Source organism: Balaenoptera acutorostrata, chromosome 7, assembly GCF_949987535.1.
Source record: "Balaenoptera acutorostrata chromosome 7, mBalAcu1.1, whole genome shotgun sequence".
NCBI lineage: Eukaryota > Metazoa > Chordata > Mammalia > Artiodactyla > Balaenopteridae > Balaenoptera > Balaenoptera acutorostrata.
In genome coordinates, this window is record NC_080070.1 from 77,472,493 (window position 1) to 77,488,286 (window position 15,794).

General features: G+C 36.6%; 1 protein-coding gene across 4 annotated transcripts in view; it reads left to right on the forward strand.

The window, feature by feature from the left end:
* The window catches only part of KLHL7 (kelch like family member 7), a 57,301-nt gene that overhangs the window by 18,087 nt on the left and 23,420 nt on the right, over nucleotides 1-15,794 (forward strand). For all 4 annotated transcript variants that reach the window (XM_057549697.1, XM_057549699.1, XM_057549700.1 and 1 more), the window contains 6 exons: nucleotides 1,247-1,349; nucleotides 2,249-2,342; nucleotides 2,616-2,740; nucleotides 5,143-5,318; nucleotides 7,641-7,815; nucleotides 15,122-15,264. In XM_057549697.1, the coding sequence (XP_057405680.1) occupies nucleotides 1,247-1,349; nucleotides 2,249-2,342; nucleotides 2,616-2,740; nucleotides 5,143-5,318; nucleotides 7,641-7,815; nucleotides 15,122-15,264 (816 nt within the window). The remainder of the gene's footprint in view (nucleotides 1-1,246; nucleotides 1,350-2,248; nucleotides 2,343-2,615; nucleotides 2,741-5,142; nucleotides 5,319-7,640; nucleotides 7,816-15,121; nucleotides 15,265-15,794) is intronic.

Below are 15,794 nucleotides of genomic sequence, written 5' to 3' on the forward strand. Positions count from 1 at the left end.
TGAGCTCCTGAGCCATTATTTAGTTTTGTGAGTGAAATTACTCTGAAAATATTATTTACCTCATATTCCCAGTGCCTAAGAGGGTGCTTCACAAACTTTTTTCTGAGCCCAAGCTGTACATTATCTTTAACTTCATTAAAACATTGAAATTTTATTTGATAAAAAGGACATTTCTTTTTCCTTGAAATTCATCTTTAAGGGTTCCAGTAAATCTTAAATTTTTTCCTTAATGTACCCCAGTTTTCCAACATTTTAAGTGTATAATTTAGATCTGCCTTCTTTCAGTAACCTAGAGCGACACATTTTGGCCTAGGTCAGAAATCACAATTTAAAAGTGGCTGCTGGGCTTCCCTGGTGGCGGTGGTTGAGAATCTGCCTGCCAATGCAGGGGACACGGGTTCGAGCCCTGGTCTGGGAAGATCCCACATGCCACGGAGCAACTAGGCCCGTGAGCCACAACTACTGAGCCTGCGTGTCTGGAGCCTGTGCTCCGCAACGAGAGAGGCCACGATAGTGAGAGACCCGCGCACTGCGGTGAAGAGTGGACCCCACTTGCTGCAACTAGAGAAAGTCCTCGCACAGAAACGAAGACCCAACAGAGCCAAAAATAAATAAATAAATAAATAAATAAATTTAATTTAAAAAAAGTGGCTGCTATCCAGGTCCCATCAGAAGTGCATTTTAGAGAAGTGTTATTTAAGGAAAGAGTGCTGAATGGACATTTGGTTCATCCACTCTGTATATTCTGAGTTGTTTCTGTTGCAAGTTAGATCTATGAAGGCAACTTCTTTGGAAAATGCAGTGTGCCACCTGCATTTTATCAAGGACAATTTTTAAAAAGCAGATTGTTATATTTGAAAAACCATCAAGGACATTGCCATTAGGTCATTTAATGTCCCCATAAAATCTCACCATGAGAAATATCTTAGAATTTGTGTCAGAAAAAAAAATTTGGCTTCCCCCAAAGATTAGTAGACTACTTTTTTTCTGATTATAAAGATCTTTTCTTTTTTTTTTTCTGACTGTTGGGAAGCTAAGTGCCAAATTTTGATACAGCAAACTCATGACAGCAACTCTGTAAGTCCTTCCTAAATAGGTTTTACATTAAAAACAAAATCTGTGCTGGAAAAAGACTGGATTTAAATACAAAATAGAGATAAAGCATTTGGCAAGCGCCTGTTTTATATCTTCGCTAATCCATGCCCATTGAACCCCTTTTAATTTTATTTATTTCTCTCTTGATTAGAAAACATTGTGTGATGTGATCCTTATGGTCCAGGAAAGAAAGATACCAGCTCATCGTGTTGTCCTTGCTGCAGCGAGTCATTTTTTTAACTTAATGTTCACAAGTAAGTATCTTAAGATAAAACATAATATTTTTTTCTATGAGAATTAGGTGGGGTCTAATTGAAAATATGCCATTTTTCCCAGTTTTAAAAGCAGTTAAGTTAAGGCCACAGAACAGTGAAGAGATTGAAGAGTGGTCATGGTGATGATTGATCAAAGGAAAACTGTCCTTTAATTGGCCCTAAAGGCCTGAAGTCTTTATTAATGGAGATATAGCTTCTGCTTGAATACCGGGTTTTTTTCTTAACCTCCGGTAGAAAGGCAAAGGAGCAGATAAATCTTATGGCATTTTATCTAGCAAGTTAAACTAAATAAAAATGCAATATAACATATTATACTAGAAAGAACCCTAGTTTGGAGTTGAGAATTGGGTCCAAGTCCTGGTTCTGCTTAGTACTGCTTGTGAGCTTGATCAGGTTATATAATATATCTGCCTCAAGTTTTCTCTTTAGTGCTCTGGCTACCTACCAGGGTTTTGGGGAAGAATGAGAGCTTTGCTAGTGAAAGCTGACTATATATATAATTGTCATTGTTCTTGTAGGTTTGTTCCAGTTACATCAGAGGCATTTTGCCTGTAACAATTTAAGAGAATGCCACCAAATTAATTTAGGAGTTGGGGAAATACTAAATGTAGTTTTATGTCTCTCTGTTCACTTGGGCTTTTTTTTTAGAAGTACACTAATTCACTAATTTCTTAAATTATTTTAAGGCACATGTCAAGTATGGAGAATTAATTTGCATTTATTATAGGAATGTGTTGGGCTTTCTGAGGTATTTTCTTTCAGAGAGGTCTCTGTCCTGTTATTTTTCTCCAACATTTAACACAGCCTAGAATGATCGGGTTCTTCAGTTAAACTCAGGGTAGTACCCATGCCATTTATGTTTCTTCTCTTTGTATTAGCTAACATGCTTGAATCAAAGTCCTTTGAAGTGGAACTCAAAGATGCTGAACCTGACATTATTGAACAACTTGTGGAATTCGCTTATACCGCTAGGTAAGTTAAGGATCGTTTCTGTTGTGGAGGAGTAAGGTAGGGATCTGCCATGACAAAGCGTTGTTGTAACAAATTGGTGTGCTCCAGAATCTTCAGAATGAAAAACTACACGGGTGGTAGGGGCGGGGTTTGAGGATCCTATGCCATACTAATTCAAGGGCTGAAAAGTTTAATTTTTTGTTTAATTTCAGGGGCTAGAAGGATACATTCTATGGTAGCATTATTTAAATAATAAATTGTAGAAAATTAACTTTCACTTTAACTTACTTACAGAATTTCTGTGAATAGCAACAATGTTCAGTCTTTGTTAGATGCAGCAAACCAGTACCAGATTGAACCTGTGAAGAAAATGTGTGTTGATTTTTTGAAAGAACAAGTTGATGCTTCAAATTGTCTTGGTAAGAAATGAGATTCCTATTTTTAAAAAAACCGAAAAACACCATTAATGTGTATTTTAATAAAGAAAAAAAGCATGGTTATAAGTGTCCTCATTTAATCTTTTTTTTTACTCTCATTTAATCTTAAAGATGTTGTCCACTACAAAATTTTCTAGTAATATATTTTATTTTATTTATTTATTTATTTTTAACATCTTTATTGGAGTATAATTTCTTTATAATGTTATGTTAGTTTCTGCTGTATAACAAAGTGAATCAGCTATATGTATACATATATCCCCATATCCCCTCCCTCTTGCATCTCCCTCCCACCCTCCCTATCCCACCGCTATAGGTGGTCACCTAGTAATATATTTTAAGAGGAGGTTAGGGAGATACATATTAACCTGGGCAGAAACAAGCCATAAAATACCGTGTCAACATTTTCCAAAATAAAAAATAGCCTCAGTAATGAGTTTTTGTGTGTTTAGGAAAAGGAGTAATGATTTACTTCAGAAATGACAGAATGATTCAGTATTAAAAAACCAAACATAATATACTATACTAACATGCTATAGGAAAAAAATACTTAAAATCATAGCAACAGATGCTGAAGGCACTTTTGTGTTTTCAGTACTCATTCCTAATGTTTAAAAAAAACTCTTAAACTAGAAATAAAATACCTAAGTTAACCTGTATGTGTCTGAAACCTAAAGCTAATATTCTTTGCATGGAAACATGCTACTGTTCAGCTTCGTGCTGAAGATTTCCATCAATGTAGTCAATCAAAAAAATAAATAAGGTAACAATAAAAGTTTCCTTATCAGGCATAATCAGAACAGTAGTTTGTTGGCTAATTTAAAATTTCATTAACGCAGTGAGTGGTTAAACAAGATTACATCTGTCATAAAGGTGTTATTTTAGTGTAACATAATAATATACCAATCTGCCAATCTCTGACTGTAAGACCAAGTCTATGATTTGATCCATTGTCTGTCTTTCCTAAATCACATCAATAATATATTATCTATGATTTTTTATTTTTAGTTTCCTTAAAATGAATTGATAACTGAGCAAGACAGTCTGATTACAGAATCCCTCTAGAATTTTGCAATGTTTTCCCAGATTTTATCAGTTGTCCTGGTTATGCTTAATTTGAGCTGTTTTCAAGTCTGTCATAAACCTTAGAATTAGTTTTCATAGAAGCAACTGCTTTCTTTTCACATTCATATTTTATTGACCTGCATGATATTTAATTGGGTTGCATAATTACAACAAATTCAACTGCCAAAAATTAGTTAAAAAACAAATACTGGTTCTTGGTGAAAATATCATTTCCCTGGTGGGAACATAAATGTTCAGATGTAGCAAAGTGTGAGCACGTAGCATGCCATGGCATTGGTCAGTGCATTTAGAAAATGGCAACTAGTCTGACAAGTCACTAGCAGGCATCAGTTATGAGAACGCTTTATGGTTATAAATATGAAAGTGTCAAAACTATGTGAAGATAACATGAAGTTGGAACATGGAAAATCAAAGCTAATAAACTAAAAAAAATTTAACTGATGACTTTGAACGGAGGCCTGCCACAAATCATATACAGTAATCAGTGGTTTTATTTAGCAGGGGTTGGCAAACTTTTCCCATAAGGGCCAAATAGCAAATATTTTAGGCTTTGTGGGCCACGTGTCACGTGTGGTCCTTGTTGCTCCTCTTCCTACTTCTCCCTCTCCTGCTTCTCCTCTCCTTCCCCTCCCCCCCTTTTCTCCCCCACTCCCTCTTTTTTCACAACCCTTCAAAAATATGAAAAATGTTCTTAGCTGCTGACCCTACAGCTAGATGTGGGGTGGATTTGGCTCATGGACAGTATTTTGCAGACTCCTGATACAGAACATTAATAATCAGTTAGGGGGGATCTTCCCTCCTAAAGAGAAAATAAAATAGCTGAATGGAAAATATATGGGGTTTCTATGAAGAAAACTGTTAATTACATTGAAGATCATTAAAAAATGTAAGTGGAGATCTATGTCATGTTCCTAAGTGGAACTCCTCCATGTTGCAGAACAGGCAACTGTCCCTAACGTAATCCAAAAATTCAGCAATCCTAATTGAAGTCATATCAGGATTTTTAAAAAGTAGAATGTTATAAGCTTATTTTAAATTTATTTGCAAGAGAAAATGTTATACCAGTAGTCAAGAAAAGTTTGAAAAAACACTGAATGGGGCCTGTCCTACAAAGTACCAAATTCAGCCACACAGAAGAGAGTATATTGGCATAACAATAGACAAATCAATGGAAAAGAAAAGGATCCAGATTTATGAAATTTATTGTCTCATTTTCCTAGAGTCATACTTAATCTTTAATGTATATTTGTTTTTTAAGGTATTCATTTTTTATTCATTTATTTTCTTTCTGTGTTCAGGTATAAGTGTGCTAGCAGAGTGTCTAGACTGTCCTGAATTGAAAGCAACCGCAGATGACTTTATTCATCAGCATTTTACTGAAGTTTATAAAACTGATGAATTTCTACAACTTGATGTCAAGCGAGTTACACATCTCCTCAACCAGGACACTCTGACTGTGAGGGCAGAGGATCAGGTGACTAAATTGGCTTCTCACATTTTTCTTAGTAAAAATGTCCCTATGGATTTCTTATGCTTCATTTTTGGATACATGACAAAGAAAAGAATCATATTAGGAGAGAATGTGTTCTTTACACTAATTCCAAATTCTGTTTCATAGGAAAAATAAGTTTTGGGTGCTTGTAGGGGCTGGCTCTTTGAGAGACAGGCCACTTGTAGAGATGCTATTGGGTCAGTAAAACAATGCCTCCCCCAAAGTTGTCCACATCCTAATCCCTGGAATCTGTGAATGTGTTACCTTACATAGCAGTTGAGACTCAGCAGATGTAGTTAAGGATCATGAGAGGAGGAGATTATTGGGTAGGTCCAATGTAATATTTAAGGGTGCTTAAATATGGAAGAGGGACAGAAGAGTCAGTGTCAGTGTGATGTGATATGAGATAGACTTGGTTGGCCATTGCTGGCTTTGAAGATAGAGGAAGGGCCGCAAGCCAAGGAATGCAGATGGCTGCTAGATGTTAGAAAAAAGCAAGGAAATGGTTTCTCCTCTAGGCCTTCAGGCAGTCCTGCTGACACCTTGATTTTTGCCCAGTGTGTGACCCATTTTGGACTCTGACCTCCAGAACTGTCAGATAAACAGTCAGAGGTGTAAGCTAGGTACAGGTGTTGGGAGCTGGATGGGGTAACACTTTGATATGCAGAGATTCACTTAAGCCCTGTTTTCAGTTCCCCATCCTTCTCTGTATTTTAAGTCAATAAGTTTGTGATAATGTGTTACAGCAGCAATAGGAAACTAATAGAGGTACAGTAAGATCTCATGCTTTGAGTTACTTTTGTTCTAGAGATAAAAGGTTTGCACTGAGCCATATTCTTTCTCCCAGTCTTCATGGCCCAGAGTATTAGTTTGCAAGTTGACAGGTTGGACCTGGAGAACCTGAGTAGGCATAAAGAAAAAACTCAGTTATATGATCAAAATTGACTGACTTATATATAGTATAGAAAGGGAAGAATAAGTAATTTTAGACTGAAGAAACCTGACAAACTTGATGAACACTACCTACAGGTTAATATCATCAGTGATATCATGTACCCTTGTGTAATGAGGATGGCATGTTACCTCTGTGTCTTCCTCCCAAAAAAACTGTAACCCCAGCCTAATCATGAGAAAAACATCAGACAGACCCAGATTGAGGGACAGTCTATAAAATACCTGATCAGAACTCAAAGCTGTCAAAAAGTCCTCAAAAACAAGGAGGGTCTGAGAAACAGTCATAGTCTAGAAGAGCCTAAGGTGACATAACCACTAAATGTAATGTGGTATCTTTTATGGGATTGTGGAACAGAAAAAGAACATTAGACAAAAACTAAAGGATTTTTTTTTTTTAAGTATGGACCTTAGTTAATAATAATGTATCAGTATTGGTTCATTAGTTATGATAAGAGTTTCATACTAATGTACTATTTTAACAACTGAGTGCAGGGTGTATGGGAACTCTGCACTATCTTTGCAACTTTTCTGTAAATCAGAAAGTATTCCAATAAATAGTTTATTTAAAAAAACAGACCAATTCCCATAAAAAATTAACTGTCTCAGACTTAGGGCTTATTAACACCAACCCAAAATAACTAATGTAACTAACTCAAATGTGTGTGGTAGATGTATATGTATATGAAATAATGGGTTGGTTTTCAGTGTATTTAAACTAGTGATTTATAAATCCAATTATGTTAATAAACTTGGGCTTGTTTGGTACAGTTAAATGAATGCTACCATATTATTTTGGAAAGCAATTCTTATGTAAATATCCTGTAATTTATTTTTTATATATAGAATTATTATATCATAAAGTTTCCATAAAGTAAATAAGTCTGTCAATTCATTATTCAGGAATAAAATCATAGATGACCTTCATATCTCTTGGGATAGAAGGCCTCTGAGGAAATTAACCTGTTTTCCTGGTACCATGTGAACATATATTGAAACTATCATTGACCAATAGATTTTTTTCAGTGGAAATGTACATCATATCTCCTTCCAAAAAGGAAGCTATGTTTTGTCTAAAAACAATTATAGATTCAACATCCTACCTGTCATTACATTACGTAGTAGTAATTAGTTTTAAAAAACATATTACCTAGAAGAATCACCAGAGCATTGTGTAAACTGTTCTGAAGTACAGATGGTGTTTGGGGATGAAAGCAAATATCTGGATAAAATATTGGGAATAAGAAGTTGTGTCTTCATGAGACTCTCCGCCTTCAATGTGAGAGCAAACATAGGTAATTGGAAGTGCTGCTGCCTTCTAAGAACTGTACTATGCTGTTTTTCTCCCCTTAGGTTTATGATGCTGCAGTCAGGTGGTTGAAATATGATGAACCTAACCGCCAGCCATTTATGGTTGACATCCTTGCTAAAGTCAGGTTTCCTCTTATATCAAAGAATTTCTTAAGTAAAACAGTACAAGCTGAACCACTTATTCAAGACAATCCTGAATGCCTTAAGATGGTGATAAGTAAGTTGCCTTAATATCCATTTATAACTTATCGTGTAGCCAGTTTCTCATGGGCTTAAAACCCTTCAGAATGGATCAGACTCGGTAGCCAGGGAGAAACGCTCAAGACTTTGCCCTTCTGGATAATTAATCTATTGGGGTTCTCAACTGTCTATCTGGAGGGAACTTAGCCTCAGCCCTTATTTATAGGAACATGTGTGATAGAAGTTTAAAAATTACTTACGCTTTGTCTCCTTTTGTGTATGATAACTTTCATTCACTTTGGTTTTGTGTTTCCTTTTTAAAATAATTTAGTCAAGTAGTGTACTGTGATCACATTTTCTTTCTTAAAGAAAAAGGTTTGTTTGTTGTGCCTGGAGCACATTTTTTGCCACATTTTTTTTTTCATTTACTTAATTTTTCTTGACTTGCAGGCTAAGTTCCAAACCCTCTGTAAAATGCCTCTTAATAAAATTGTCTGTACAATTAAACAATCTGTTGCTTTTATTTTTTGGAAACACATTTATAGAGCCTTCCTTCTGCCTATTCCAGTATGGAGCGTTTGCCCTTTAGGCTTAAGGCCCAGTTCTTGTCCTGGGCCTTCCCTTCTCTGCCATACTGGGATGTTCTTTCACTCCTTTCCTAAGTTAGATTCACTATCTTCCTCAACCCCAGGTCTTTACCTTTCTTAATTCTGTTTGATTGAACATATCCTTAAAAGGTTCCTGAGAAAGAATATATGATCAATAAATATTTGGAGATTTGACAAATCTCATACCTTTATTTTATCATAAAATGTTGAAAGATAGTTAACCTGGGTATAGAATTATGTTGAAAATCATAGGCATTCTCCATTATTTGCTAGCTTTCATTGTTGCTTTTGAGAAATCTGATGCCAGTTTATTTATTTATTTATTCTTCCTTGTAAGCATTTTAAATCTTTTTTTTTTTTTAATCCCTGGTGTTTTGAAAGTTCACAATAATGTACCTTGGTGTGCGTCTTGTCTTTTTTTTTTTTTTCTTTTTTTTAAGTTATCATATTGGGCATTCTCTATCTTTTCAGCCACAGATTTCTCAGTTCTTTATTATTGATATTGTGATTCTTTAGGCATTGAATCTCTAAAGTCTCTCTTGTTATCCATCTTTGCCTCTTTGTTCTATCTTCTTGGAGATAGGCTTAATTTTTCCTTCAGCACTTTGCTTTTCTTTTTTTTTGGCTGCACCGTGTGGCCTGCAGGATTGTAGTTCCCTGACAAGGGGTCGAACCTGTGCCCCCTGCAGTGGAATTTCAGAGTCTTGACTACTGGACCACCAGGGAAGTCCCATTAAATACAGTTATTTTATATTCTGTGATTGATAATACCAATATCTGAAGTCTTTGAAGACCAAATGCTGCTGTTTTTTCATTGACTTATTCCTGGTGGCTTAATTCTTTGTGTTTTGTAATTTTGGATTGGGAGCTTATATATATATATATTTATATATTTTATATATATATATATATATATATATATATTTTTTTTAGTATTTGTTTATTTGGCTGCTTTGGGTCTTCCTTGCGGCGTGCAGGATCTTTAGTTGCGGCATGTGGGATCTAGTTCCCTGACCAGGGATCGAACCCGGACCCCCTGCATTGGGAGTGCAAAGTCTTAGCCACTAGACCACCAGGAAAGTCCCGTGAGCTTATATTTGATCGATCTTAATCTTCAGAAATATTGGGAGGTGTGGTTTGTATTCCTCCAGGTTTTCCCTGTTTTCCTTAAGAGGAGAATAGTGTTTGCTTTTGCCAAGTGCCCTGGACCACAACAATCCAGGACTACTTTGAATTTTTCTCGGCTTATGGGTTTCTAGACTTGTAGACAGGTAAATTCAAACCTCAAACCTGTATGAGCTGTCATTATAAATTCTCAAAAGAGGGAGACTTTACCTCTGCCTGGAGGTGAAATTGAAATAGGCAGATTACTATTTTTCCTTTTTGCCATTAGACAGTTTTCTTAGCTTATCTTCATCAAAAGTATAACCGATACAAGTGATCCAGCTTTAGATAGAGCTCTCAGTTCCAACACTTGTGCAAATCCAAGACCTAATCTTATTTCCCTCATACAGCCAATAATATCAATTTCTAGGTTTCCAGTATTATCGAAAGCTCTGAGTAGCTCCAGGGTCTCTTAACGCTCACTATTCTGGTGTTTAGTTCACTCTCCATTTTTGGGCCTCTGATCTTAGCTATACACTTAAAAGAATGTTTCTTTTATTCTTTCCAGCATTATAGTAATTTTGTAGCAGAAAGTTATTTCTGAAAGTCTCAACTGTCATACTGCTGTAAGTGGAAGTTCAGCTTGTTTTTTAAACAGGCATGAAATGTGTAGTGTATGACTGTGATATGCTGAGATAAGTATGTTCCTAACTCTACCAGGCTCTTCTTGAGTTCCCATTCATCTTAAACCAAAAACCACATAGACAGTATCCACACATGGGATAGCAGTATAGATTTCAATTAATATGAGCAAGAAAGCCTCTCCTAGAAGGTATTTAGAAACCTACTTTGAAACCTTAAGTTGTTTTTGGCATTCATCTGCACATTTCATTTAAGGTATCGCTGGTTTCAGACACAAAATTAAGGAAGGAAATAAAAGAGAAATGAGAACTTTCATTCCTGCCTAAGATACCCTTCCCAAGAGTGGCAATAAGTTTGAGTGTCCTGATTATTAATAGTATCACTTGCCTGTTAATTTGGAAGTAAAGTAAAATTTCTGTCAGACTCATCACATAGCTACTACCTAATAATATTATTGTGGTTTTAGGTAAGTTGACCCAATAGTGTCCCCTAGTTTGGAAAAGTATTACAATATATCCATACAATGGAATGCTCTATATTTACTAAAAATATTTTAGATGAATATCTAATAATATAAAAATTTTTCATGAGTGGCAAAAGTACAAGACAGTGCATGGTATAATACCTTTTGGTTACAGTTATGGTGTCAAGGGAAAAAAAAAGATGGTATGAATCAAAGATATATCCTTGTGAATATCCACATTTAAGGGCTGGTAGACAAAGAACCGGGAAAAGAGAGTTCACCAAGCTACTTGAACCACAGGCTGGTATCTTTTTTTTTTTTTTTAAACATCTTTATTGGATTATAATTGCTTTACAATGGTGTGTTAGTTTCTGCTTTATAACAAAGTGAATCAGCTATACATATACATATATCCCCATATCCCCTCCCTCTGGCGTCTCCCTCCCACCCTCCCTATCCCACCCCTCTAGGTGGTCACAAAGCACCAAGCTGATCTCCCTGTGCTATGCAGCTGCCTCCCACTAGCTATCTATTTTACAATTGGTAGTATATATAAGTCCATGCCACTCTCTCACTTTGTCCCAGCTTACCCTTCCCAGGCTGGTATCCTGATAACCAAGATGTAGGGAGTTTTAAGAAGTGCAGCATAGGTTGCCACTAGTTTCTTGAAGTACAGGGATGTGAAAGAAAATCAGGCCAAGAAGATGCCTTTAGATTAGGACTTTCATCTTTTGGATTTCACAAGTTAATATCAGATTTTTTGTTATGCCTCTATTTGCAAACTCTGTGTTATATTTCTGGTTTCATTGGGTAGAGAGCTGCACCTGTTTCTTCATACATGGTGTAAGCTGTTGAAGATAAATTAGCCAGTTTCAGTGAAGTATTTAGTTCTTATGTGGATTCTGAATTGATTTAGAAACAGGATACCAGGATTATTCAAGAAATCCAAACAAGTGTGGGGATTAGGCTCTTGAGCAGGAATCTTTTGTTTTTTGTTACATTTTTTTCTTTTTCTTTTTCTTTTCCTTTTTTGTTTCGTCTTGTTCTAATAAAGAACTGTGAGTTCTAAAATTCCTTGACTAGGCACAAGCAGCTGAGACTCTTCCAGGCTTTGGAGCCTGGGTAGAGCTCAGTGGAGGAAAGAAGGCCTCCCTTCTTCAGATCATCAGTTACCTTCCTACCATCTGATTTAGGGGCTGCCTTTTTGAGAGAAGAAGAAAAAAGATGATAGGAACATAGAATAAAACTAAACTGAAAGAATTTACAACTAAAAAAAGCGAGTCATAAAAACAAAATGAAGAACACAGTCAAAACCATAACAAAGGGGCTTCCCTGGTGGTGCAGTGGTTAAGAATCTGCCTGCCAATGCAGGGGACATGGGTTTGAGCCCTGGTCTGGGAAGATCCCACATGCTGCGGAGCAATTAAGCCTGTGCACCACAACTACTGAGCCTGCGCTCTAGAGCCCGCGTGCCACAACTACTGAGCCCGTGTGCCACAACTACTGAGCCCACGTGCCACAACTCCTGAAGCCTGTGCACCTAGAGCCTGTGCTCCGCAGCAATGAGAAGCCCGCACACCACAACGAAGAGTAGCCCCCCGCTCACCACAACTAGAGAAAGCCCACACTCAGCAACAAAGACCCAACACAGCCAAAAATAAATAAATACATAAATTTATATTAAAAAAAAACCATAACAAAGGGTCAGACTAAGTTCTTATTCAAAATTTGCAAGTGACAGTACCTGGCTCTCAAAGGAATAACTCCCAAAGGAATAAACCTAAGGAGCAAGGCGTTTCTCAGGGAAAGGTGCCAGAGAGTTTGTCCCCAGCCCTGTCCTGGGAGAGAAACAGCCCATCAGTGAAGGAGTTTGTGCTTCCTCCAGGGTCGACATGGTTAGCCACATTCAGCCACTTTTACCCAGTGGCCTGTTGCCTGGAACAGTTCCCTCCTGTTTCTCTCCTTCCCTGCTGCCTGTCTTCTCTTGTTGGGAGTATTGTGTTCATAGATCCCACAGTACACCTCTGCCCTGTGTGGAGCCCTCACTAGAGCAGCGGCTCCCAAACCCCACAAGATCCATTCAGGTGTAGTGTTCAATAATTCGGATTTCTAACACGTTTCCAAGTGATGCTGCTAGTCAGGGAACTATATACCTTAAGAACTACAGTCTTAGACCTAGAGTGGGAAAGGAGGGAATGAGGAAAAGTGGTTTCTATAATTGTAAAGGATTGTAAAAAAACAAATGAAGAATATATGATAGAAACCATATGTGGCCTGCAGAGCCTAAAATATTTGCTCTCTGGCCCTTTACAGAGGAAGTTTGCTGACCCCTGACCTAGAGCAGACTGCTGAGTGTTCCACCTGTTCTAATGCACAGTGCTTCTACTCATACTCTGAAATGGAAGGAGGTGCTAGCAATATTGATACTGATTTTCATTCATTCACAACCTGTTTTCCAAACGTGTCTTCTCTATCTCTCTTATAAAGGCCCAACACAGCCTCATGAACAGAAGTGTTTTCTGCATGTATTGAGAATTGCTTACATTATTTTATTTTTGGATCAGTAATACTGCACATCATCTACAATTCAAAAAGGTATAAAAGGGTATATGGTGAAAAGTAAGTCTCACTGGAGGTAACCATTATTATCTTGCATATCCTTCCAAAGGTAGTCTTGAGTTTGTGCATATACAGTAATTTACTGATATATACTTGTATAAATTATGTATAAAAATATATATGAATAAAGATATAAATTTTTTAAACAAATGGTATCACACTCTGTGTACTCTTTTACGTCTTGCTTTTTTTCTTTCTTTTTTTTCTTCTGGCTGCACCACATGGCTTGTAGGATCTTAGTTCCCCAACCAGGGATGGAACCTGGGCCCTTGGCAGTGGAAGCCCTGAGTCCTAACCACTGGACCACCAGGAAATTTCCCATCTTGCTTTTTTTCATTCCACATTATTTTTTGGAAATCGTCCCATGTGTACATGTTACCCTTCCTCATGTTTCTCAACAGCCACATACAGTATTCCATTATGTGGATATACCGTAATTTTTAACCACTTGCCTGACAGTGAACTTTAGGTTGATAAAATCCTAAAGGGGGAATTACTGGCTAAAGGGTGTGTGCATTTGTAATTTTCACAGATCATCCTGTGTTGCCTTCCAGATAATTTGTACCCATCCACATCCCCACCAGCAGTGTAGGAGCATGCTGCTTCCTTTATCATACCCTGTGTTCCGGATAGTTTGATCTTGTACAATCTGATGAGTGAGAAAGTATGATTTTAATTTGTATTTCTCTAACTAGAGCAGTTGAGCATCTCTTCATATGTTTGAGAGTTATTTGTAATTAGTTCTTTTTCTGTGAACTTTGTTCAGATTATTAATCTAATTTTCTGTTAGTTGATTGTCTTAATATTATTAAGAATATCCTTAGGTCTTTTATATGATTTATAAATACTTTCCTAGTTTGTCATTGTCTTTTGATTTTGTTTTTTCTTTTTTGCCATGAAGTAGTTTAACTTAAAATTTTATGTAGTTCTGAATACTTTTTTCATAGTTTCTCTGTTATTTGTCTTTTCTTAGGCTTCCTCGTTCTGGGCCTATTTTTTTTTAACTATCCAATTTTTCCTATAGTTCGTTTGTGAGGTTTTTTACATTTTAAAATATTCTATTGATTTGGAATTTGCTTTAGAGTAAAATATGAGGTAGCGGTACAAATATTTTCTCCATATCATTGTCTAACATCATTTATTGAACAATCTACCTTTCCCACACTGATTTGAAATGACGTCTTAAAAGTTTTTAACTGTTGAGTGTCCCCTGACTTGACAAAATTAAGGAATTGCTTGAAGGAAAAGGGTCATGTTAGATCACAATAGTTCTGAATCCTCACTGCATTTTAGAATCGTCTAAGCAGTAAGTACTTCTCAAAATTTTATGTGCGTCTGATTTACCTTAGGATTTTGTTAAATATGTGGATTCTGATTCAGTAGGTCTGGGATTCAGTATTTCTAACAAGCTCCCAGGTGCTGAAGCTGCTGATCTTTTAACCACATTTAAGTGGCGATACCAGTGCCTCAGCCCTACCACCAGAGATTTTGATTTAACTGGCCTGTGGTCAGGCCCAGGTATAGGTGGTTTCTGAGATTTTCTAGGTGATTCTAATGTACAGTGAAGACTGAGAACAGCTGGGTTGGGAGATCTGAATTTCAATAATTAGTATTATGGCAGCTGTTGCTTGAAAAGCCAGATAATTCCCTGGCATTTAGTAAGTGGGTGGGACAATCTTAGCATTAATGGTGATGGCTGAGAATAATAAATTGATTAGGACTCAGATGATTATACATTTCTCCTGCCTCTTCTCCCTCACTCTTTCCTTAAATGCTATAGAGGGATGATTAAAAAAAAAAAAAAAAAACAGTTCCAGAAATAAAAACACTATTTTGTTCGGGTATTTCCTTTTCAAAGTATTAAAGTGCCTGAAGTTCTTGAAGAGTTGCCATGTATTTTTCTACAGGTGGAATGAGGTATCATCTCCTGTCTCCAGAGGATCGAGAAGAACTGGTAGAAGGCACAAGGCCCAGAAGAAAGAAACATGACTACCGCATAGCGCTATTTGGAGGCTCCCAACCACAGTCTTGTAGATATTTTAACCCAAAGGTAACTAATTTTTATTCTTGTTTTTGTTTTTAAAAGCAATGAGCACATAGACACGCACCTACCACCAGTAGTAATAACTCATATAGGAGATGTTATAGTTTATGGTGTTCTTTCGTAGACCTTACAAGATACATAGTTATCACCTTCATTTTACAAATAAGGAAACTGAGGGTTAGTCAGATTTCAAATGTTTCCATGATTGCTCTGGAGTGCTACATGGTAACCATTATCAAAGAAAACGGGAAACAGTTCTAGCTTCTTTTGTTAGGAGGTCCTTGCATTCATTACAGCTCCTTGCTTTCCTTATGTGTGATTTTCATTGAAAATCTGCTTCTAGAGCTATGTGGGTTGGGTTTTTTTCCCCTTAGTAATTATGTTTGAATATAAAATAATACACAGTCATTCTAGAAAATGTGGAAAATCTAGACCATCATGAAGAAAAAAAGAAAATTACCTTTAATCCAATCATCTAAAAAAATATAAATTTATTTATTTTTGGCTGTGTTGGGTCTTCGTTGCGGTGCGCGGGC